The 27,568-nt window shown below is 35.0% G+C and overlaps 1 protein-coding gene across 1 annotated transcript in view; it reads left to right on the top strand.

The window, feature by feature from the left end:
* Positions 1-25,895, top strand: part of Mulk (acylglycerol kinase-like protein Mulk) — a 44,675-nt gene extending 18,780 nt beyond the window's left edge. Inside the window, exons 5-8 of the mRNA XM_083125820.1 lie at positions 5,153-5,438; positions 9,942-10,103; positions 23,766-23,893; positions 25,741-25,895. Of these exons, the coding sequence (XP_082981946.1) occupies positions 5,153-5,438; positions 9,942-10,103; positions 23,766-23,893; positions 25,741-25,860 (696 nt within the window). The 3' untranslated portion in view covers positions 25,861-25,895. The remainder of the gene's footprint in view (positions 1-5,152; positions 5,439-9,941; positions 10,104-23,765; positions 23,894-25,740) is intronic.
* The last annotated feature ends 1,673 nt before the right edge of the window (positions 25,896-27,568 follow it).

The raw sequence follows: 27,568 nt of genomic DNA, 5'->3' as shown, positions 1-27,568 counted from the left end.
AACTGAGAAGAATTACTTACAAATCAGATTTAGATATCATGCCATGTCATTATTAAGTTCCTGTAATTGTATCTATTTTGAGGATCAAGATGTACGTAGGGACGTGAAGTTTTTCGTTTTAATGATAACACCGAAAAGTTGAGGAAAGCAAAATAAAGTTTTTAAAATGCATTTGGGTAGACAAAGGAGGCAAGTTTTCGGTGTTTTGGAATCTTGAAATAACGCGAATTATGCCATTTTTCAGAATAACACCGAATTTTGCACTTGAACGCGAAAAATGCAGCCAAATATGCAATATAAACTGAACAACACTTCTTTTGTTCAAAAAGAACTACCTGAAGCGCTATGAGATCTGTCATTTCTAGTCTAGCTGGTGAAAGTTCGATTCAAAAGAGATCGACACGATTCATTTATTGAAGAAATGACTGTCAGTGTTTAACCTCGTTCTAAAATTGAATTCACGTGGCGGGTTCTTCCCAGAAGGGAAATTTCATTTGAAAGGGATTTCAGTACAAAAGCTTGGCACATTTCAGGATAAAAAGTGCTGTATAAAATGGTATTTTGGTGTTAAAATGGTGAATAAAAACCTAAATTTGATTTAAAAACTATACTTATTGCACAAAATTAACATTTTGCTTCTAATTGCACATTTATATAGTTATCAGAGTGTTAAGTTTATTCCTGCGTAAAGGAGTCCATTTTTGCTTCTGAAATATTTACAGCAGAATTAATCAATTTTCCATGATTTGCATAACTCACAGGATAATTCAGACCTCAGAAGGTGTTGCATCAGTAAATAAACACTAAATTTCATGTTTAACCCTTAACCAGGCAACTAGTGTCTATCAGACACTGTTGCTTATATTTTTTGTCACACTCCAAATGATACTTCCTGCGAACATGATATTTTTCACTTTGTAAGAAATGCAATTACGATGATGATGATGATTAATACAAGCATACAAGAATTATGGACATATCAATGATGATTAGGTTAAATATCATGTTACTCGCTTGTTTCCACAGCGATGAAACAAAAATTTTGCATTAGACGGGCAAGATCCATTTAAAACAATGCAGTGTCCGACAGACACTGCTTGCCCAGACACGTTACAAAAATAGCTTGCCTGGATAAGGGTTAAGAGTCTATTTTGCATTTTGCAGTTCATTTCGCATTATTTTGTGACAAAACATGGTAGCAAAATGCACCTCACACCTTTCAGAAACATGAAAAATTAACACTACAATGTATTTCACATTTCGTTGTTTTCATCAAAAACAAAATATGCATTCCCCTACTGATACCATAGTTGTAATGTCATTGCTTTGTAATCAAGGGGTCCTGGGTTCACTACCCAGTGGAGGTACATATTGGTTCAGATCCTATACTGTATGTCCAGTCTCGAGTAACCTCTCTGTGCATGAAGTAAACTTAAACAAATCTCAAACCTAAGACCAAAGGATCAATCTCTGTTTGAACTTCAATTTTCACATGGCTAGGTTAGTTAAGATACAGTGATGTTAGATTTCAACAAGCAACTTGGATGCTTTGAGACCATCCAATGATGTTGTTGCTAACACTGTTGTCTTGTAAATAACCCTTAGATGCTGAGTCAGATTTTCCAGGTATTTGCAGTAATCCCAAGTGTGTTTTCAGTGGGAAATTTGAAATTCTGCATGCTTCTAAATGAAATTTTATATTTCCGGAACTAAGAATGCTAGAGGTACAAATGATACCTTGTTTTGTTCAGTATACTTTGGGCTATAATCCTGATGGGAAAAAAATAAATTTTCCGTAATCAGTTAAAAGAAGAAGAAGAAAAAAGTGAAACTAACTATTATTTTACATGACATTTGAAATTCATCGGACCCCCGTGCAGATTATGCCAGGACGTGAATCTCCAAAAGGTACCTGCATAATGCCTGGTATGTTTGCCATTGATGTGGAAAAAGGTACGCACTTATTTGTAATACTTTTGGAGAAAAATAATATTTTTCAATATTGAGCAAAAAAATTTAAAGCTACAAAAATAATTTGTTATCTTACTTTTATCGCAAAAGATGCACAATTTTTAAACCCCCCCCCTCCAAAATAGTAACAATGAAAATTAAACTTTACTAATTGTTGATTACTTACCTCTAGACTCATGCAGAACTCAAAACATGTATCTCCGAATCATTATCCAAGTTACAGTGTGTTAGAAAAGTAACATACTACGAGAAACAGCTGCTTGTGACATCGTTGTTGCAAGCCATCGTTAAGGGAAATACCTGCTGTGACACCTGTGTCATGGCCTGTCCTTTAAGGTTTAAGGTGTCCTGGGTTCGATTTCTGTAGAGCCACATTGCAAAGGTTTGGATCCTGCTTTAACACCTTGAGTGTGGAATTTTCTGAACAAGTTGCTACTGGAAAATGTAGTTTTTTTTTAGCAGAATTCCATTGAACAAAATTAACTTAAATAAAGCACCAGTGTTTGCCTGCCTTATTCTTTTATATTGTATTTCTTTGTAGAATTGCTTTCATGTTTCACAACAAATGTAAATAATACAATTATACAATAATACAAAAATGCAATTATATATAACTTGTCGACATGTATGTAGTTCAGGTTTATGCATAATGAATATTTCTGGTGTGGAAGTCTTTGAAACATAAACTTCATTTTTGAGCCATATTTCGTTGTTCTATTATACACCACATGAGAGCAGACAACTTTTCTTAAGTTTAACGTACATTTACTGTCTTCTTTTTTATCTTCTTCTTTTTCCTCTTCTTCATTTTGTCTTCTTCTTCTGCTATTGTTTTTGTTTTTACTACAGCTAGAACAATTTCACCCAACGTGAATATTGTGTACCTGTCTGGGTGAATATACAGTGCAACCCTGATTTTATGTTCCTCGATTTTACATTTTCCCGCATTATACATTCAATCTTGATGGTCCCAACATAGCAAAATATTACAAAATTTTCCTCGAATTTACATTTTTCTTGCATTTTAAGTTTTTTCTGGCTTGGTCCCCTGAAAAACGTAAAAATCGAGGTTCCACTGTATACGCCATCTGCAGTCGAAGCAAACACATGGTGTATCTATACGTCTTCTGCACTGCAACAGCACATTGCAGATGGTGTATATGTATGCCATCTTCACCTAAGGTGTTAAACTGTAGGTCCAGTTCTGATTAGCCTGTCTGAGCATAAAGTGCACTTAGAAAAAACCTAAGTAAAAAAACAGAAAACTTCGCCTTGAATGTTTCCTCCCAATTACTTCTCTTTCTCTCTCATTCATCCTTTCATCTTCCTTACCACGATTTACACAAATAAGGGTAGTTAAATGAGACAAACAATAATTAAAATTAAATTAGCTAAGTCTAGTGTTTAAGTGTCTCCGTATCCATCCTTGTTTACTAGATAATAAAAATGAGACCCAGAGGCGTATATTCTAGGCTATCTGTGAAGCCCAGGCTCATAAGAGGAGAAAAATCGATCGGAAAATGTGCATGAAATTGTTAATTTTAATAAGAAGATGATGGCGTTTCAGGAGATGGCACACTTATTTCTTAGAAGTTGATACACTAATTCCTTAGGAGTTGGCAATCTTGTCCTCTTTCTTTGAATGCAGAAGGAGTCCCATGAGGGGGAATTTCTCTGTCACAAGCAACCCTTTTCCTTTCTCCAAAATTCCCCGTTCCTGTGAAGATTCCACGCTGGGAACAGGGGGTTCGCAACACTGATGGAATTCATGCTAAATGTCTTGTCATGCTAAGCTCACGGGACTCAGCTGCTGATCTCTTCAAACAACCCAGAGTAGATGCGGGGGTGAGGTGAAGTTGGGGAGTTTGTTGGGTGTCCGTTTATGGTTTATGCTTATGGCCGCACCTAAAAATAATCGAACTGACAAAGGACAGTGCCAAGCTGCCAGCTACTCTTGTTCTGTAGTTCAAGTGGAAGCGCATTGGGTTCATTTCCTTGGTGTGCGGAACTTTTTTCTTTCAAGGCAGGTCACTGTATAGAGTAGGGTTCAGTGCGTGGATTATACTGTGAATGATATGTGCTGTGTTGTGTAGTGAAATAAATTAATGACTTAATTAACAAGCAATTTACTCGGATTACGTATCAAGATACGCTTCAAATCCGCTGCTAATGTTTTGTTTTTAGTCCACTTTGTACACAGAGAGAGGACTGGACCTATAGTTTAATGTGGGATCCGAACCACTGTATGTCTCCACCGGGTATCGTACCTGGGATCCCTTTGTTTCAAGGCGACGAAGTTGCCACTACGCCAACGAGGAGACCCCAAGCTTCAAATCGTGAAGATATGTAGGTCTCGGACACTCCAAAAGAATATACAAGCTAAGAAGTTTGTTATGTATTCTCTCGTCTAGGCCTACATTAATATTTCGCAATATTTCAAAATCCCTTAAAATGAACAAGAACTGCCTCTCCCTCTCTACAATCAAATTTTTTGCCCATTTGAACATTGTGATATAGTGAGATAGTCCAGATTATTTACCCAGTATACACCACTGATGAGACCATTGCAAAAATGACAAGTGTGAAGACATCCTATATTAGTTGCAAAGTAATTATGTTGCAGTTGTTACCTGATATCATGTGCAAAGTATTTACAACAAAAGTGCATTCCATTGTAGTAAGAATTCATATATTTGAACATTCCCTATTTTTCAAACTCATAATTGAATTGCATTCCTTATCCTTTTCACTTGTATGTAAGTACATTATGATGTTAAATGCATTGAAATTCCAAGAAAATATTTGCATAAAAGTTGCTTCAAATTATGATACCTAGAAAATGTGTAAACATTCACTTTTTTTCTCAATTCACATTTTTGAGACACTTATGCTTTCCCCAACACGGGACACCATGAATTTGTATCATTTGACTTACCGCATAGCAGTGTAACAGTACAACTGCTAAATTTCTTATTTATATTTTGTGATTAACATTATATTCATTGTGTTAATATCTTGTGAGACAATATTAAAAAATAGCTTTGGTGTTTAACTACATATGTTAGCATTAATTTTTAATTCTGATAGCGATTTTGTTTGTTGGATTTGAAAGGATATGTGTATGTACATAATAATAACAACAAAAACAATAAACATAATAATAACTGCTTCCCCATTACAGACTGAAAGTGAAATCCCAGGAAAACCTGTTTACGCAGTTGGTCGTGTCAACTGGGGAGCCTTCAGAGATGCGGAAGATAGAAAGGACAAGTACTGGTACTGGGGATCTCTCCGTTCATACGTGACATATGTATTCTCTTCATACAAGGACATAACGTGGAATTGTGATGCAGAGCTGGAGTATGTGTTGCCATGTGAAGGCTGCTCGAGCTGCTACGTCAAGCGGGAAGAACATAGGCATTCACGGTGGTGGCATGTGTTCATTCCAAAGCAGATTAGTAATGCAGGTAAAATAATTGTGTTGCAATTAGTTTATTCAAGATTCTACATTTCTTCATCAGTTCATAAAATCGACCACATGGCAGCAATTAGTGTCATTTCTCCGAAACTACACATTTTATTTCAGTTCTGTTCATTGTAGACATGCGAAGGTATGACATACTCGAGTTACAAAACATAACGGGTATTATTTCTATTTGTAATGCATGAATCTTGAGAAAGTAGCTTTATTTCCAGAAAGAAATGTTCCATGTTTCGTTAAGTTGTTAACGATTATCAACACGACTTATAGGGAGGCAAGAGTGATACATATCAGTTTTTTTTCATTCACTTGAGTTCATTGCAGTGGCCATAGAGAAGAATAATAATTTTTGTGTAAAATTATTAATTTTTTTTTGGGGGGGGTAGAGAAAATGTATAAATTTCAGCTCCCTTGAAAGGCCAGGAAAGAAATCAAATCTCACCTTTCTTTGGCAGATAGTTCTACTAAGATTTTTTCATACATGACTTCACATTTGAGGAACATGCACCTGGAAACCTGTCCATAGAGGCTTACAGGCAGGTGAGGCTACTGTCTGTTAAAAGTTAAAATAACAAAAAATACAATATAAGAAGATTTATTCACAATTTTTATTGATACACAAGCATGGTTTCATTTGGGGGCTGATCACCCCCTCCTATCTGCTAAGAATCAGATTTGAAACATACAATCTCACTAAAATTATTTATACCTTAAGTCTGTGATTCTTGAGTTTGAGGTCTTGTTTCTTGATTTCCTGTCTTACATTTGTAGCACAAGATTTATTGTGACATGTATGTAAGAACATAATTAACATTCATGCCTTACCTGTCACCTTGGAAGCCCAAACACTGCATTGAGCAATTGACTCACAATCTGGTCACCGAAACTTTGACTTCAAGTCCTGTCTTGGACGTTCCTTTTGTAAGCGTCACTTCATCAATTTCACCTAATGTAAGGTTCCTTCCATGCAACATTAATACGTACAAGAACATAATTTACGGTTGAACTGACACCAATGTTGAGTATTCCAGAATCTGGGAATCAAGCAGAGTTTTCAAAAATATGATTGCAGGATCTAAATATCCTGCAAACTGTGTCATCATCATCATCCTTCGGCATTTCCTGCCTCTGGCTGAGTCAGCATAGAAGTCAAGCCTCTATTTTCTTCTGATCTTCTTTCTCTCTTTCCACGGTGTTCCAATCTTGTCCTCTTCTCTCCACTATCTGCTCTTTCCACTGACATCTTGGTCTCCCCTTTGGCCTTACTCCCACTCCTTGTGCATTGTAAGCTCTTACTGGCAGTCTGTCTGCACCCATCCTCTTCATGTGTCCGAACCATCTCATCGTCATGTGTCCGATCTATTCTGTTCTGAAGCTTCACTACCCCCACTGTCTGTCAGATCTCCTCATTTCTTATTCTATCCCTTCTAGTCTTCCCCAATATACTCCTTAAACATTTCATCTCCACTGCCTGCATCTTTCTTTTGTCTGAGTACTGCAAACTGTGTAATTTTCATTAGTTTGGCAACAACATTGCTGGTTGAAATTACTTTTGTGATTAATTATCTTATGTGAAATTACAGTGGCCCCAATGGAAATCTTTACATTTGAATGCAATTGAAATCTTTACATGGTTATCGCTAGGGACATTGAATTTTTGCGATGCTCGAAATCGCGAAATGTGAAAAAAAGATGCAATTTTGAACATTCTGCACGTAACTACACCCCCAATGATGAAATATGCATTTTTGCGATGCTCGAAATCGCGAAATGTGAAAAAAAGATGCAATTTTGAACATTCTGCATGTAACTACACCCCCAATGATGAAATATGCATGGGTTTTATTCGCGAAGTAATGCGAAATGTGTGCTTTTCCACGAAATGAACTATTTTTCGCGAAATAACCGTGAAATATCATCAAATTAAGTAGAAAACATGCAAAAACCGGCAATCGAGGTTGTGCGCACAAACTGTCGATTTGTAACGATATGTTTGCCTAAAGTTTTCTACCACTTGCAGCCGAAGAACGTTTTATCTTCGATCACATCAGGAAGACGCTGCAAATTTGGATTTCCCATGCACATAATCTCAGTTCAAAAACTTCGCTCCCTGTCAAGCTGCATTCCTTTCTTCCCCCGAATGTCTACTCAACTTCCAGTTTCATTGAACTTGCTAGCTGTAACAGCGATAAGATTAGTCTGTTCCCGCACATCAAGGGGAACAATGGTGTCATTTGTGTTCAGTCATGAATGAATTTTCTTTATCATCATGTGATTTTCAACATGTGTTTGTGTATGTGCAGTAGTGATTATTTTGTTTGTTGGACAGCAACAAATACATACAATGAATAAATCACTTGAGAAATGCAATTTAGAAATGAAGTGATTTTGTGTTGATGTTTTCTTTTTGGTTGGACAGCTAAGTACTTGTGTATGTGTACAGTATATAAAAATGAAGTAGTTTATTAATTTATAGCTCTTTTGTATGTTGTTTCCTCTCATAATGAAAAATTGTGTGAAATTTTTTTTCCCACCGCTGGTATATACCGCTGATCTTACATTTTATTTACCACTCTCCTCAGTTTTATTCACCATAAATTTGTCTCCCTAGTTATCGCGTGTGCCAACTGTGCCATTGTTTTACTCCAAAATAAACAATGTGGGAGGAGTCTATAATCTTGTGATTGTTCAGTGAACAACAGCTGACAGTGTTGTGGTTATGCTCTGACTAATGGTCTTTACAAAGGAACCAGAGAAAAGTTGTCCCGGTAGTGGTATCCATTGCAAACAATTTCTCTGTGTTACAGAAGTGTGCAGTTTCATCATTTCATTGTTTCTGCCTAAGAAAACAATGGGGGGGGGGGGAAGAAGTTGACAATGGAAGAGAAGACTTGTGCCTTGGCTTTGCTTCAACAAGGTATGTCTGTGATTCGTGTTGCAGCTGATTTGCAAGTTTCAAGACAGGCTATTTACGACCTCAAAAAAGCAGCTGCATGTCTACCACTTGGCGTGGTAACACATAACCCGAAAGTAGGCTCTGGGGATACCAGAAAAACGTCGCCACGAACCGACAAGATTTTGAAAGTGAAGTTGTATCAAATCCATGGATCACAACCGCACAGTTGAAGAAGAAGCATCCAGATCTGCTAAGTGATGTATCCATTCGCACCATACAACATCAACTACAGAAAGACCTTCACTTACCAGCTTGTCGTGCTGCCAAGAAACCGCTTCTAACCTCAATTATGAAGTCGAAAAGGCTAAATGTCTACAGAAAATATCGACACTGGACATCAGAAGACTGGTGAAATGTAATGTTTTCTGACGAAAGCACGTTTACACTTATTAGATCAGTATCAAAAATTGTGTGAAGACCGAAAAATGTGTCGCAGTATGATCCGAGGTACACTATTAAAACTCTTAAACATCCGGCTAGTGTGATGGTATGGGGTGAATTCAGTGCTACGTATGGTAGAGGGGGACTATATTTTCTCCCCAAGAAATTAATCATGACAGGTTACCATTACATAAAAGTATTGGAAGAACATATGTTGAAATTCTTGCCAATTCATGAATGTCAGTACTTTATGCATGATGGTGCGCCAGCTCACAGGAAGAAATCGGTTCGAAAGTGGTTGAATGACAATAACATACCAGTTCTTGAATGGCCTGGTAACTCATCTGACTTAAACCCAATTGAGAATGCATGGAATCAATTAAAGAAAGAGGTTCATGAAAACAGCCATCTACCATCACAGAGTTACAAGAGCTGCTGAAGAAGTTATGGGTGACAATGGAAAAAAACTTATTTTCATTTGGCAGATTCAATGCCCAGAAGATTACAAGAAGTTGTAGATGCTCGTGGAAATATGACAAAATATTGATAGTAAAAAATTGTGAAATTTTGAAATGTTTCAGAACGCATGCTCCTTTCATCATTAATTGTTTTTGGTTTCAATAGTGTTACAGTTATAATCATGTAATATATTTAACAAAATAACCATAATTAAAATTTCATCTTCAGTTAAAATATTAATAATACTTATAAAAAATATTCTTGTTTCACAATTAAGTTCAACAACCTAACATTATTGACAAGTTTCATTGTATAAGTACTGCTTGTACTTGTATAAGTACGCCCTTGCTGTTAGGTTGTGTATGCCTGAGCCAGAATACCTCTACCCATATTAATCTTACATGGGAGTAAAATAGCGAATGTATTGAAAACCAAATACAGTATAATTTTATAGCTAGTTTTTAATATAAGTGCACTGATTCAGAGAAACATCAAACCAAGCAATTTTTGCTCTTCCTTGTGTCTTTTATTCTGATTGCATTAGGTATAAGGATACAAAAGAAATGGTCTCTAAACATCATCATTGATAGTGAATTTTATGTTCAGTCTTTACTTTAATAATAATAACAATAAAATAAATTTCCTCAAAGAACTCAAGTATGCCATTTTGTAATATTTTTTCCCCTTTCACAGCAATGGATAGAAGAAAGAAGGTTGATTATAGCAAAGTGGATAATCCAGAATGTGGAAAATGGTACGGAACGGATGTGTCTACTGTTGATTTCACTATAACTACAGAAAATGTAGCCCCAAACTGCAAACGAAATGGTCCACCTCATTTAGAAATAATGATGGGTAAGTACAATTTTATTAGACTTGTATTTGTTAGATAGCTATACAATTGGTGTACAAAAGTTGCAGTTTTTACTAATTTATTATCAGGGAGTATATATATATATAGGCTGTATATGAGAACTTTATACACAGTCTGACAATTAAGTAATGAGACAGTCATTATAAAAATGAAAAGGAAACAAAATATTTGAACGTTGCCTGTTTTCATGTTTGGGGAATAAGAGACATGGTTGTATAATAAATACACATAAACAAGTTTCTAACTTTTTCCGTGAGACTTACTTTCAAAGGTTTTCTTAATTTCGGTGGCCCCTGTGTCGTGGAAAAAGTAACTTGTTTACCTGTATGTATTGCCTGTTTATTACTCAAAGTATATCCCTCCTGCATCGATACAGCAATTTGCACGTTGACCAACGATTGAAACGATATCTTCAAGTCTTCATGTTGTATTACTTGAAGAATGGATGTCACAACCTGTTGGATGTTCCTGTATTCATCAGAAAAAGGAAACTGTATATTTTTAAAAAAGAAACTGTACTTTAGAAGACCGCGGTGGCTCAGTCGGTAATGCGTCTGACTACCATGCTAAAGGTCCCGGGTTCGATCCCTGGCCGGTTCAAATCCGGGAACTTTTCTAACAATGGAAGCGGCCCCGGTGCCCACCCAGCGTCGAATAACATGGGTACCTGGGGGAAACCCTGGGGGGTAAAGGCAGTCAGGGGCATTATGCTGATCACATCACCCCTACTCACGACTGGATCAAGAAAGTGTGGGGCGTTACCCCCACACCCCCTATACGCCTTCATGGCGTGGTGCTATGCACAGGGGAGCACTTTACCTTTTTTTTTTTACCTTTACTTTAGAAAACATGTGTATATGAATTGTATCTTTGTATTCATAAATATAACATCAAAATGGTAGAATTTTGCATTAAATTACAGATTATAGGTAAATTGGATCTTTAAAGTATCAGCAGTTTTACCCATATGGGCTGATACCAATAGAACACCAGTTAATTCCTACTGTTCACAGTGGAATTCAAGATCTAGCTAGTACTATCTTAACATGACATAAACAATCTCAGTCAGTACATGTATCTGTTTATTTGAGTCAATTAGAAAGTATCATTAATCTTTGTTGACTCACCCCTATTTGCACTGTACTTACTTACATACACCCCCTATACAAGTACTAGTAAATGTAAGATTTTATCTTCTCTTGACCAACAAAGGTTACTAATTGGATGCAGTAGGTAGTGTATAAGCCTACAGTAGTTGTTAATTTATAACAATTCAGTCATACATTAACAAAAGTTTGCAAAGGGGCTAGTAAGAAGTCTAGAAGTTAGTAAATACAAGACGAATGAAGGGAAAAAGAAAGGAAGAAGGTGTTACAGGTATCGCAGTAGGAGAGTTTGGTATTGGAGGACATCAGTACAAGAAGATTGTCCTGGAGGCCAGAGGAATAGGAATTCCTGGATACATGCAGGAGGGTGTCTTGTAAAAAGTATTACGTGGTGTCGGAAGTGTTATCTTTTAGAGGTTGGAATATTACGTAACGTTCCCTAAGGAACTGGGATCGAATTCTGGGTAGTGTAGCGTATTCATCCTCGATGAAGGCATACCCGCTGCTCATGGATAGCTTAATGGTAACGTGCGAGAGGTAACATTTACACATAAATGGCAAAACACAACACTTGAGTTTTATACCCTTGAAGAAAGGATCAGCATAGAAGAATGGAAAGATATACCTGGGTCTGCCTGGAGATGGTATGACACTCTTCCTCGGCTTAGTGAATGACACGGTCATATATTTTTAAAAGGAATAATGAAAATGGTTTTAAGTCTTTACATCATAAGTTACGAGAAATACAAGTTTAAAATTTTATATATATTGTAAAATTACTGGCACAATAATTTATTCACTTTTGAAAATATAAGGAAAATTACCAAAATCAAGTGTTAACGAACGATGTATTTAAACAAATAAAACAACTGAGTTTTCAAGTTCATACATAAATTCAGTACACATTCATATATATATATATAATGAAGCATAAATATTGCATTACGTTAACTTTTTCACATATTACACGTTTGTCTTCACATTTATCGCTTCAAGTCAATTTAATGCCAAGTATATTTGCTTCCGATCTTGCGTAGATTTTACCGATAAAATCTGCACCAAAATGCTCGTTTATGAACAGTAGAATCCAAGACGAATTATGTGTATTTATACGTTCAACAGACTTTCCACATTCAGAGTGCACACTTTATGTATATTAACAAACTAGGCCTTTCATTTATGTAGCTACATATATATATCCACAATACTTATCTGTTGGCTCGTTATGAAGATAAGATGGCTGCCATTTTAACGTCCTATGGACCGGTCACTTTTTAATGTCCTATTCACTTTTTAGGTTCTTCACGGCCTTTCTGAAGATTGAAAAACCGTTACTGCTCTTTTTGTGACATTTTTGTCACCCTTCCTGGACAAATCTTGTTGTTTTACATAAAATATTTCCAATTTAGTTCTCCGAAATATTTAGTGACTCCATTCTCGTCGTCCGTGATCTTAAAGATGAAGCAGTGTCTCCAAACTCACACTGTTACAACTTTCAGCACAGAATACAAACTTGCGAATACTTTTCAAATGACAATTTTTGAATTGTACAGATATTATGCATGAAAACGCATGTAAAATAAATTAGATACAATAAAATAGATATTACAATATTCTATCACATGTTTATGTATTTTCTTTTTACCTTTTTCAGTAATTTTAAGTTTTACAATTTTGGTGGGAAAAAGGTTATTTACGCGCCACTTAGATTTTTCCCTTTATGTGAGTTGGCTATGTTTCACAATTTTAGGATTACTTCACAACTTTAGGATTACTCTTCAAGGTGCTCCTTATAGCAAATCGTAAGTTTATTGTCGAAAATCAACCAAAATTAATTTCAAATGGTTTGTACATGCTAATAATACATTTTAAATACATGTTCGTACCCATATGTTAATGAATGAGCAAATAAAAGCTGCTGAAACCAAACATATGTGCGATTATGAATAAATTGGCAATTTTTCATGATACTTCATTAACCAAATTACATCGCTGAGATATAAAACATTTTTAAATACGTGCAATTTACATATGTACTTCAGTTATATCAAAGCCAAAGTGATGCTAATTAATTTTGTACAAATATAAATCACCAAATACGAGCTCAAATCGTAAAATTCGAGTAATAAAATTATTTTATTTTTCACATTATGATGGTACTCATTCTGATACCGTCATACTGGCGCCCAATGGGCTTACCCACGCCAAACTATTGTTTACAATTTACTAAACTTGCAACAGCACATGAGATCAAAATATGATTTGTTATTTGCAAGAAAACAAAATTGCTAAAAGAAAAGAGTACCAATACAATACCAACATTATATGGCAACATGCTTATAACCTATATATTAATAAACTTTAAAACTCTTTGGAGCTAAAATAATTTTAAAGACAATGGTATCATGTCACATTAAATTGCATGAAAAATGAAACTCAAACTTCAAAGTTACGGTGAAGTTCAATAGCATATCTAATATTACATGTCAAATAACAAACAGAAGCAAAGATTAATACATTAACACATTTGTAGTTAGATCATTACTAGTAGAGTGAGCTACAAAAAATTATACATCTACACTTTAGTTAAATGAATACAAAACATAAAATTATTACAACCTATTGTTTATATGAGACAATATTCACAAACTTCACCACTCATAATATGGCTACTGCTCAATTAATTTTTTGTCAATCTTCACCATTTACAACATGGTTACTGCTCAATAACATTGACAACAAAAACAACAATCATTTCTATACCATTCTGAACGAAAACTTTGTTGAGAGGAAATTCACACTGCTGTGGACGTGAGAAAACTTTCGATTGAAATTTTAAACCAGTATTTTAGAGCTTACTTAAAGTGAAAATTGTATGCACTACCATCTGAAGGAGCATGACCATTTACCAGATGTAAATGTTACTAATTTAAACAAACAACATCAGAAAAAGCCAGGTACTATTAAGCATGCGAGACATTTCATGGAGTCAATCTTGACGTTTCAGTACATCTCGTTTGCCCAGTACAAATAATGTCTTACTCACCTAACCCAACCATACAAAAAGAAATTGCTTTAGTAAGGTTTCAACTTGTGAAGAAAATGTACCATCCAATATCCTATGCTAATAAAATATAATCACATTCTTAAAATAATTCACATTATCACATTTTTCACATTAAGTTTCTTGAGTGGCACTATAGGACTTACTTATTGCCTTTTACGTGAACCTACCCCAAGTTCTTTTCATATTAAGTTTCTTGAGTGGCACTATAGGACTTACTTATTGCCTTTTACGTGAACCTACCCCAAGTTTTCATGCTTAATGGCATGTCAGCATGTGCAACAAGCTCGGATCAACTCATGGATCACTTTGCTTACCTTTTGCAACATAATGTGAGTATTTGATTCAGCTTATGAAATCAAATTACTCAAAATAATTCACATTAAAATTAGCATTTGGATTTTTGGTACCATTCCCTAGGTGTCATAGTCTAAAACTTGAGTAACTTGTTCTTTGGACAAATATATGTGAAATTGTATGCTAAGACAGTTCAACCAACAATTATTGCTGAAATGTGAAATTAATGCATTAAATTGTTTTACATTTATTATTAAGTATCTCACAGTCCATGAGGTAAATCCTAACAACTAAATCTAAATTATTACTCTGATTTAACACTGGATAACCACTAGAGTCATCAACCTTAAAATATTTTTATTTCATGCACAAGGTATACTACCACTTATGGGCCAACCTTTGAAAGCGTGGAATAACTACCAGAGTTACGAAATAAATAATTATTTCTTGCACGAGGTATACTACCAACTTAGGCTAACCTCACTAAAGGTAAGTTTGTTTCAAGAACAAACTGTACACACATCTGTCATGACAGATGAAGAAATAACACTTTTTTCTTGCATTGTTTGATCAAGTATATTTTGCACCACATCGTTATGTGTGCTACTTGCATTTTGCAAAGTGTACAACCAAGAAATTTTCTTGTCTTTTGAACATTTCCATAATTTTACATGTTCAATAGCAATGTTTTCCAGAAGAATCCCATCACTGCAACGTAAGGCAGATATACGAGAGTCACCAAAGTTTTTTATACACAAGTATGGACCTTCATACAGAAAACAATATTTTTTAATTGGATTATCATCCAAATCTCTTTGTCTATTTCTGATAAAAACAAGATTTCCAGAAGAAATTGATATTTTATTTTGTTGCTTACTATTTAAATTGCTTAATTTTTTGGATCTAGCTGCATGACTTTTAATTTGAGCCATAAGCAGTTTGTCATTCCATGACTGATGTGTACTATCATCATACATGACATTTCCTACTTGTAGGTTAGGTTCTTTATTTAACCTTAATTCTATTGGAGCGAAACCAGTTTGTGAGGAGATAGCATTGTTTAACCAATGCAAAGCCATGGTTAGTTGCTGGGGCCATTTTGCATGGTTATCCATGCACAATATTCTCATCAAACGGTTAAGTTCCGAATGATACCGTTCAACCATGTTGTATGAAGGATGGTAAGGTGGAGTAAACATAAGTTTGACACCATATTCTTTCATTTTAGTATTAAAAAGACATGAACGAAACTGCGGTCCATTATCCGAAATTATTTTTTCTGGAATACCCAGATGTACAAAATATACATGGCACAATTTGTTCAGTACCGTAACAGCATTACTGTTTGTCACTGGATATGCCACCAAATACCTGGATGCTGCATCCAATATGGTAAATAAGAAGCGTTCACGTTTAGGACCCATGGTGAAAGGACCTTGTAAATCAATGAACAATATTTTCCCAGGCTTGTCAGTAATGTGTACTTTGGCTAAATGTTTAGACGGATGCTTATTCGGCTTAGTGCGAATGCATAAATCACAGTCTGCTACATATTGTTGTACATCTTTCTTCATACCTTTCCATTGGAAGTATCTATATATTTGAGAAAGTGTACGACTAGCACCAAAGTGTCCCGATAAGTCATGAAATTTGTTCAATATTGAACCTACTAATGTAATTGGAATACAAATTCTTATCTTTTGCACGTTATGAAAGTCTCTAACACACAAAATATTGTCCCTTAGAAGATAACGCTCGTTCCAAGTTCTACTTCTTGGATTATCGTTAAGAATTGAAGAGTGCAAAATATATTGCTTAATCTCTCTCAATTCTTCATCCTTTTCTTGAGCTATTATCAAATCTTCTATATCAATGAAAGGCTCTACTATTTCCTTAAACTGCAAAGAATTTACATGATACAAGAGGTCTTCTTGCATCGGAAATGTTCTACTTAGAACATCAGCAATTATATTATCCGACCCTTTACAGTATTGTACTTGAAAGGAATACTGTTGCAATTGTACAAACCAACGAGTTAAACGTGCATTCCATGTGTGCGCAGTTTCCAACCAGGTAAGTGCCTTATGGTCAGTTATGATAATAAAATGTCTGCCTTTTAACAGTGAACAGAACTTATCAATTGTAAACAATATGGCTAAAACCTCCAATTCTGTAGAAGTATATGATTTTTCATAACTTCTGAGCAATCTACTCACGAAACCGAGTGGTTTGATGTTACCATCAATCAGCTGATAGCAGTATCCTGCAACACCTATTATTGATGCATCAGTTTGTACATAAAAAGTGTGTAAAAAGTTAGGAAAAGATAAAAGTACTTGTTCACTAACTTTATCTTTTAGTGTTTTAAAAGCTGTAGAAGCTTGGTCATTCCATTGCCATTTCTTACCGGCCTTCAACAAGTCATACATAGGTTGTGCTATGATGGCATAATTTTTTATGTATTTGCTCAACCAATTAAAACAACCTAAGATTTTTTGCAGTTGCTTAACTGAATTGGGAACAGGCAGATTTACAATAGAATCTACATACTTAGGATCTTTCTTATACCCCTGCGAAGTTATAATGTGACCCAAAAATTTAATTTCCGGTCTACAAAACTCACATTTTTCAAGTTTCAATGTCATGCCTGCCTGCTTCAATTTTTCAAGAACTGTTCTTACATGCATTATGTGAGATGCAAAATCTTGAGACTTTATGATAACATCGTCAACATAAACTACAACGAAATCTCTACAGTCCTTAAGCACACGATTTAACGCATCAACGAATACAGCTGTACCATTTACTGAACCAAATACAACTCTTTTAAAATGATATAAGATACCTTCGAACATAAACGCAGTATATTTTCTGCTGTCAGGATGCAGATTAATTTGCCAAAAAGCATTCAAAAGATCCACCGAAGTGAAGTATTTACAATTTTGGAATTCTACCAATAAGTCTTGTATTTTTATGGGATGCACCTGAATAAGCTTAACATGTTGGTTTACTCTTTTGAGGTCTACACATAAGCGTATACCTCCCCCACATTTAGGAACTACTAAAAGTGGAGACAGATATTCTGAATTAGACAACTCAATAACATCCCAATCAAGCATGATTTTTATCTGTTCACGTACTTGATCTCTATAAGCAAAAGGTATAGGATAATTTTTGCCTACAATAGGTAGATCTGTATCTAAAACCATTTTGTGAACATAATCGTTACACAAACCAGGCTTATTAGAAAATATTTCTTGATATTCGAGTAGTAACTCCATGAACAATGTTTTTTGTTCGTTTGTAAGCGAATCAACCTTATTCATACAATCTTTAAACTTAATGGATTTTTCCTCAAAGCCAATATATTTATTGACATGAGAACACTCAAAATAAGACAAATTATTGCCATCTTCAATTATAGGCATGAAGCGCGCGAAAGTGCGTTCTTCATCGGAGCCACATGTTATTGTTTGATCTTTAAAATTTAATGATGCTTGAAGTGCATATAACACATCTAATCCTAAAATTATATCCACTTGTAAATTGTGAACCACCAAAAACTGAACGTAACATTGCAAATTACTTATTTGAATGATCAGTTTAACCATACCTAATACTTTGGTCTTCTTATTACCAGAAAAATCTATCAATCTCACATTATCCGCAGGTGTGAGCCTGGGTCTACTGGCCTTAATATTAATTTCTTTCCAAATAGTATTAGAAAGCAGACTAATTTCTGCGCCAGTGTCGCAGAGAGCAGTATAAAATTTATCAAAAATTAAAACTTTTAATTTTGCAGTAAGTGTGTTACTGCCGAGAGCATTAATTGGTGTAGGAATTTCTTTTGATTCATAGTCTTCACTATTATGAAATTCTTCCCATTTCCCTAAATTAATGCAATCAGTAGTGGGATTATTAACTTGACCTTCATCACCCACTTGAAAACAAAGGTCGCTTGTTAGTTTTCCCGCAAGGACAAAATGTTATCCTCATCGGGATAACATTCAATGCTGTTTGCATCCCTAAAATGACCAACATTGACATTGTGTACGGTAGCTTGCACTTTTATATCTCTATCCACTTTATCATTAGATGTACAAGGTGTACAGCCAAAACCCATACTGTACAAAAATTGTCTAACCTTAGTCATTCCTGCATAATTCCAATGTACCATATCTACTCTACCTCTGGACGGGTGACCAAGGAATTTCTGGTACAATGAGTTATCTATGCAATCATTCTCTAAGAAGAATAAAGGCGCTATATTGTATACTTTTACTTTAAACTCATCGTGCAGTGACATCAAATATAGATTGAAATTATTCCATGTCTGCCACAAATGTTCATCAGGAAATGACATATATTTAAGAAGAGGTGGCAAACACAGTATCAAAATTTCAGCACATTTACTTTTCAATGTATTCAAGAGTTTACTGAAAGATAACTGCATTTGTTCAAAGCTACGTTTCCTAATTAAATCATTGGTACCTATCATGACCAATATTTTGTCTGAGATATTCTTAGCATTTGATACACGCCTATGCAGATCATCAATAGTTTGTCCCGAAACACACAAACCTATGAATCTGGAAGCAGATTCATTCATATTCCATCTATAACCTAAGATACTGTTAGCGTATCGTACTAGCATACTGTCACCAAGTAATTGATGATCTCCTAACTTAGGAAAGAACTCACCTATATCACGATGATGATTATTATTTATTTCACTTGAGTGAACATTATATTGAGCTTTAGGAAAAGGAGGATTTTCAACCGCTTTGATGCTCAAGACACCTCCTGTATCAGGAGCATCTAAGAGTTTTCCTGCCTCGAACCAAGATTTACTCTTCTAGAAATTTGATCATTATTTACCCATGTCCTACCATTAGCATAGGATTTACGAGCAGATCCAACATTATTATTACACCTTAAGCTTCTTAACCCATTTCTGTTAGACGTACTTTGGTCATTTTGCTCCTTAAACATAGACACATTAGCTATCTTAGATTTATTCTTTTGGTTACCATAAGTTTTATTAGAATCCATATACCTAATTGGAGTATTTTTTAAAGATTGAAAATTTTCTATGGCCTGCAGAGTTTGCCTCAGTGTATGAATGTTATTCACCACCAAGTGTTCACTAATTTTGTAAGGTAACAATGAAGATAACTGAGCTATAAGATGAGCTTCGTCAGCATGTGGTTGTATAGATTTTAGTTTTTTGTAATTCTTATTCGCAAACTGCAATAAGTTCTCCTTGCTGTCTTTATCATAAGGAGAATTTAAAACTTTAGTCAAATTTACAGATTTCCATCTATCATTTTGATAATGGGATAAGAAATCTGCCTTAAACTCAGAATAAGACTTAAACTTTGATTTATTTTCAATGTACCAGGTACGCGCACAATCTGTGAGTAATTTAGGTAAATAATTCAAATATTCACTCTCATGAATATTGTAAATTTCCAGGTTTTCCTCTACCTTTTCTATAAATTCAGATGGTATTATATCAGAAGAAACACCATCAAAATGAGGTAAAATGCCTCAAATCTTGTGGTTTAATTATTGGCTTATACCTAACCTTTAATGTATCTCTTGACGGATCAACTTCCGAATGTTTAACATTTGGAACATTTGTTGGACAAGACATCTGTGGAGTATTACTTACATCCTGCCTAACCCTACTAGTTAACTTGTCACCCTTTGATTTGTTTCGCTTTTTAGCAAGTCTAGTATTACAATAAGGACCATCATCTATGCATGTACTATCATGAACTGAGTTGACATCACAATCAGTTTCCGAATCAGAAATTGCACCCGAAAGGTGTCTACTTTTACCATAGTCATGCGGAATGTAACCAACACTAGGTCGACTTACCCCTTCATGGCTTTCATGATTTAGATCAACCTGTTTAGAATCAAGCTCATGAAAAACACCCTGCTTTGAAATCACATTTCCATTCTTTGATGTCATATTTATTCTGACCGTAACAGGAGTCAGTACATGATTGACCATGGTTGTTAAACTAGACTCGATCAGTGACATAGCCTTTCTAATGTTAACATTTAAATAAGAAACTGCACCATCATTCAACATGTCACTATTTGGAGCAACCTTAACATATTGTAGACTAACATCATCTTCACTACGATTATTATCATTAGGTGGAAGTTTGGATGACTGAATGACGTGACTTACGACATCTGATTCGTAATCAACATCGCTCTTATCAAGCTGATCACCCTTAGTTATCTTATTCACTAATGGTCTATTAACTTGCAACCGATCTAACGCAGTATGTACATATCCCAAATCCTTCCTGACAGTACATAAAGACAAATCATTCTCCTCACAAGCCTTAAAACATTTCTCAAGCTTCATGTCAAATTGCCTTGACAGGTCGTCTAAAGCACTCTCGATTTTGCTATCGACATCATTTGCTAACAATACCAATTCTACATTCACTTTCTTGTCTAGAGCATGCAAATCTTTCACTACTTTCTCATACCTAAGCATACATTCATTTCTAAATTGACCTATATCAATTTTGAGATCTTTAAACTCATTAGTATGAGCCTTACTTGCTTCGGTTAGTGCATGCAAAGCTGTGTCTATCTTGGTATTATGCTCTGCTTGCACCTGCAAAGCAGTGTCAATTTTGGTATTACGTTCTGCTTGCACTTGCAAAGCAGTATCCAGTTTACTATTATGTACTTGCAAAGCAGTGTCTAGTTTACTACTTTGTGCATTAATTAACCCTACAATATCCGCCAATGTGAAATTTCCTTCAACAGCTTGTGTCATTGTTAAGACATGAAAACAGACTTGGTAATTATTTATATAGATATAGAAATTGAACAATTTACATATTTCACTTCCTCCTATCACTTAAGAGACATAAATGAGTCTCATAATCTGATATGTATGACACTCTTCCTCGGCTTATAGAATGACACGGTCATATATTTTTAAAAGGAATAATGAAAATGGTTTTAAGTCTTTACATCATAAGTTACGAGAAATACAAGTTTAAAATTTTATATATATTGTAAAATTACTGGCACAATAATTTATTCACTTTTGAAAATATAAGGAAAATTACCAAAATCAAGTGTTAACGAACGATGTATTTAAACAAATAAAACAACTGAGTTTTCAAGTTCATACATAAATTCAGTACACATTCATATATATATATATAATGAAGCATAAATATTGCATTACGTTAACTTTTTCACATATTACACGTTTGTCTTCACATTTATCGCTTCAAGTCAATTTAATGCCAAGTATATTTGCTTCCGATCTTGCGTAGATTTTACCGATAAAATCTGCACCAAAATGCTCGTTTATGAACAGTAGAATCCAAGACGAATTATGTGTATTTATACGTTCAACAGACTTTCCACATTCAGAGTGCACACTTTATGTATATTAACAAACTAGGCCTTTCATTTATGTAGCTACATATATATATCCACAATACTTATCTGTTGGCTCGTTATGAAGATAAGATGGCTGCCATTTTAACGTCCTATGGACCGGTCACTTTTTAATGTCCTATTCACTTTTTAGGTTCTTCACGGCCTTTCTGAAGATTGAAAAACCGTTACTGCTCTTTTTGTGACATTTTTGTCACCCTTCCTGGACAAATCTTGTTGTTTTACATAAAATATTTCCAATTTAGTTCTCCGAAATATTTAGTGACTCCATTCTCGTCGTCCGTGATCTTAAAGATGAAGCAGTGTCTCCAAACTCACACTGTTACAACTTTCAGCACAGAATACAAACTTGCGAATACTTTTCAAATGACAATTTTTGAATTGTACAGATATTATGCATGAAAACGCATGTAAAATAAATTAGATACAATAAAATAGATATTACAATATTCTATCACATGTTTATGTATTTTCTTTTTACCTTTTTCAGTAATTTTAAGTTTTACAATTTTGGTGGGAAAAAGGTTATTTACGCGCCACTTAGATTTTTCCCTTTATGTGAGTTGGCTATGTTTCACAATTTTAGGATTACTTCACAACTTTTGGATTACTCTTCAAGGCGCTCCTTATAGCAAATCGTAAGTTTATTGTCGAAAATCAACCAAAATTAATTTCAAATGGTTTGTACATGCTAATAATACATTTTAAATACATGTCCGTACCCATATGTTAATGAATGAGCAAATAAAAGCTGCTGAAACCAAACATATGTGCGATTATGAATAAATTGGCAATTTTTCATGATACTTCATTAACCAAATTACATCGCTGAGATATAAAACATTTTTAAATACGTGCAATTTACATATGTACTTCAGTTATATCAAAGCCAAAGTGATGCTAATTAATTTTGTACAAATATAAATCACCAAATACGAGCTCAAATCGTAAAATTCGAGAAATAAAATTATTTTATTTTTCACATTATGATGGTACTCATTCTGATACCGTCATAATGGAAGTTCAGCAATGAGCGATTATGGTCGTGACTGTACGATATCTCCAGAGTTGGACTTGCAACTCCCTTCGTTTCCTCGCTCAATCCTCGTTCTGTCCCTCTCAAAGTACGTTCTAAAACTGGCTCATAACCTCTCTTGTCCCCCATATTTAGTGTCATAGATTTTACTAAGTAATGCGGAGTCAGTCAACTGTATCCTCTTCCTGGGTTTCACCTGTTTACATGTTTACGCTGTTGGTGACCAGGAAGAGGTTAGGTAATGTCTGACACTGCATTCCTGATTGTCAAGTTCCTGTCTGGAAAATGATAGCTACTGTTTGAGATTTTGAGCTGTTTTTAATCTGATGTATTTACAATGTTTCAGGATTATTACGTCTATTCTCTGGGTCAGTTCCTTCCTGTGTTAGCTTGATGATTTTTATCGGAGCCTTGCTGGTTTCATAGTTTGTCATCTATTTCCTACATCTTTCCTGCTGAATGAAACAATGAAGAATCTTCTGCACGTTGCTCTCTCTGGTGCTGATAGGTCTTCCTCGACAAGTGGTTAGCATGATGTGCATGCATTTTTGCAGGGTTGACAGTAGATAGAAAAAAGATCAATGTTTGGCAAGTGCAAGAACTGCAATATAAGCCAAACTGATTTAGTGTGTTGTTATGATAGATAAGTCAGTGGACCCATTTTTGATGCCTCTCTCTTTCTCTCTTGCAGGTCCTAAAGAGATTGGTGTCACAGATTTCATCTCTGAAGGGTGGCGGCGGCAGAATGGAAATTCTCCATCAGTTGAAAAGAAACTGTTAGCCAGGGAGTTGCTGTTGAAGCCTAGAAGTCTAAAAAAGGTACATGAATGTGAGGTTGTATGAGGATGTGAGAGCTGTAATTGTAGAGGTTACGGTGGAATTGATAGGCCAATTCAAATGGTTACATCAAAGACTATAGAAAGAGTAAGACTGCTCAGTTGCATGTGGAATATTTGTGATTTTTTTTTAAAGTTGTGCCGGTATTACTGGTACTTAAAAGTAATTTATTACTAAACTGCCTTTGGTGTAAGATTAGGGTGCACAGAATACTCATGTTTATATGTTAAAATTAAATAAACCATGCACATAATTTTCTCGTGACAATTTAATGGACATTTTTCCAGTCAGATAATTGATTGTGTTGATTTTGTGTTTTAAGTCCACTTTGTGCACAGTAAGGCTAATCAGAACTTGACCTACAGTTTAAAGTGGGATCCGAACCACTATGTGCCTCCACCGGGTATCAAACCTGGGCTAGCTTGATTACAAGGCAATGACACACCCATTGTGCCATCGGAGAGGCCCTCTAGTCAGATAAAAGCTAAAACATAAGTTGTTAATGTCTTGGGCATTATAGTCGAAATATTACACTTGAGAAAATTTACTACACTGTCGAGAAATATGAAATTACAAAATTTAATCATCTGTGTCCGAAGATTCTGCACTGTTATCATTAGTTGCATTGTCTAATGCTCTGACTCACCGATGCAATCATTACAAGATTAAAAGTTATAAATCAATTTTTGGACTGAAAAGACAGGGTGTGATCATTATGCGATGATTATGTGAAATATGGTAGTTTAGCAACAACCCAGCAGATGTCTCTGTGTTAGGGTAACTTTTATGGAATAGATAGATACCTAATTCAGATGTATATTGTAGTTGTAAGAAAGTCGAACAGTCTGAGCTTCTGAAAGATCAAACTTAGTGCTACTAAGTTGATATGTATTTCTAAGGCTCCCGGTATCCCAGCACTTTGCTGTAAACACAAGAATCGGCTAAAAGTAGGTGCAGAGATAACTTGTTTCGATCAGAAAAAGGTTAAGTGGTTTACGGCAATAAGCCACTATAATCAGCCGACCTCCATGGTGGAGTGGTTAACAGACCGCAGTACAATGCCAGGGGTCCCAGGTTCGAATCCCAGCCACGTGGGCATTGTTGTTCTTTGTGAGTGTCCCTTCATCAATATCACCATATCATCACTCATCCTCATTAGCCAAAAGTGGCAGATATGCAAAGTAAAATAAACCAAATCAATCAATCAATAACCAAAATCGGTAGATGAATAGATTAGTTTTTTTTGTGAAAATTACATGGAATTTTTATGTATTTGTGCATTGATTGAATCTCAACTGGGTTTGTGCTATTTTGGGACCCCTGCGTAGGCAAATAGTGTGAGCGATCCCGGGTTCGATTCCTGGTTGGAGCAGGCAACATTTTTGGCATTGATGTAGTGTCATGAGGACAATTGGTGTCGGTCTCAAAAGCCAGAAAACAAAGGGGATGGGACTTCATGCTCTGACCAAGTGTAACCCATTGAAAAAAACTATCTAGCAGACCCTAGACCGTGGAGGTCTGTTGCACTAAGGAGTTTAGTTTTAGTTGTGCTATTTTGAACTTCCTTTTTATTTAGGTTATTTTTAAATCACTTTCCTCTTTGGTTAATAATGACGACGAAGATGAATGATTAAGTTGATGGGACACACATAACGTTTTGTCATCAGTCTGTGCTAGACAGATCGAACTTTTCGAGACTTTGCATAACTTTTTCACTTAGATCATCTACCATACTAGGTATGTCTATTGAGGCATTTAAAACATCCCTATATTGTTAACTTGAGCCAGGCTAAAAGTATGTTAACTTGACTCTGTTTTCTTGTTTTCAGCCACAAGAGCAGTGGGTCTCCATTGACAGCGAAGGTTATGAAGTAAAACCTATAAAAGTAACATTACTGCCAAAGAAGTTGTATCTCTTCTGTACAGAGGAAGCTGTAATCAATAGTTAACAATGCTGTAAATATTAAAAGTTTTGTACATTATTAGTGTAGCATGTTGTTCCATTAATTTATCACAAAACTAAGTCCTGGGACTTTGAAGAATTTCATCCACAAACTTGAAGATATATTGAACATTTCAGAAATACGTATTTATTAGAAAATTTTTAATCATAAAATATATTAAGGGTGAGAGGGAGTGATTGATACTTTTCAAAATAATAAAAAGTCATAAATTACATGTAACAGACAGTACAGTAGCATCCCAATAATTCAATGGATTTGGACAGGACCTGAACTAACTAACTAACTAACTCTCTAGCCTTCTTAAACCCGAAGGTTCATGGCTGCAGCAACACAGGCCTTCCATCTGTCCCTATCTTGTGCAAGATCTATATACTCTTTTCCATCCCTACCGATTTCCCTTAGGTCCATCTCAACGTTGTCCCTCCATCTTCGTCTTGGCCTTCCTACTGGTCTCTTACCATCAGGTTTCCCAACAAGAATCCTGTAAACTCCTCTTTCCTCTCCCATTCGTGCCATATGGCCTGCCCACCTAAGTCTTCTTGATTTAATTATTCTAATAATGTCTGGACATGAATACAAATTATGTAGTTCTAAATTATGTAACCTTCTCCACTCACCTGTCTCCTCATCCCTTTTAGGTCCAAAGATTTTCCTAAGGATCCTATTTTCAAATACTCTCAATTTATGTTCCTCTTTCAATGTAAGAGACCAAGTTTCACACCCATATAATACTACAGGCAAAATTACTGTTTTGTATATTTTAACTTTTAGTTTCTTAGATATTAAACGAGAAGACAAAAGTTTATGAAGAGAGAAGTAACATGCATTTCCTGAATTAAGCCTACTTTTTATTTCCTCTTTAATATAATTTTCATTTGTTAATATTACTCCTAAGTATTTGAATTTGGAAACTGTTTCAAACGAGTTGTTACCAATAATTAGATTTTGATTATTATCTAACACTTGGTTTCGGTCTGTAAGCATATATTTAGTTTTCTCTTTGTTAACTTCCAAACCTATCTCTTTAGCAGTTTTGAAAAATATTTTAGCATTATTCTTAATTGTATTCACATCATCCCCCAGTAAGTCTACATCATCTGCATATGCTAACAACTGAGTCACACCATTTAATTTTAGTCCTTCTTTAGTTTCGTTTACCTTCCTAACAGCATATTCTAAGGCAAAATTAAAGAGCACTGGAGATAATGCATCTCCTTGTTTTAACCCATCATGAATTGTAAATTTGTCAGACATATTAATACCCACACGAATTTTACTTTCTGTTTCACTGGTGCATACTTTTATCATATTAACAAGCTTCTTAGGTATTCCAAACTCTACTAATATATTATATAATTTATCTCTTTTGACCGAATCATATGCTTTTTTGAAATCAACGAATAGCTGATGGACATTTTGATTATATTCCCACTTTTTTTCGAGTGTCTGTCTGATGTGAAAAATTTGATCTGTAGTTGATCTGTTGCGTTTAAATCCACATTGATAATCACCTATAATTTCATTAGCATATGGGGTTAGTCTTGTTAAAAGAATGTTAGATAATATTTTATATGTTGTTGAGAGTAGAGAAATTCCACGGTAATTATTGCAGTTCATTTTATCACCTTTTTTAAACACAGGAACAATTATGGATTCTTTCCACTGTTGAGGGATTTCTTCTTTATTCCATATT

The sequence above is a fragment of the Lepisma saccharinum genome, chromosome 7, assembly GCF_977018435.1.
Source record: "Lepisma saccharinum chromosome 7, izLepSacc3.1, whole genome shotgun sequence".
NCBI lineage: Eukaryota > Metazoa > Arthropoda > Insecta > Zygentoma > Lepismatidae > Lepisma > Lepisma saccharinum.
The sequence above is the reverse complement of the archived record's forward strand: the minus strand, read 5'-3'. Positions and strand labels throughout refer to the sequence as shown.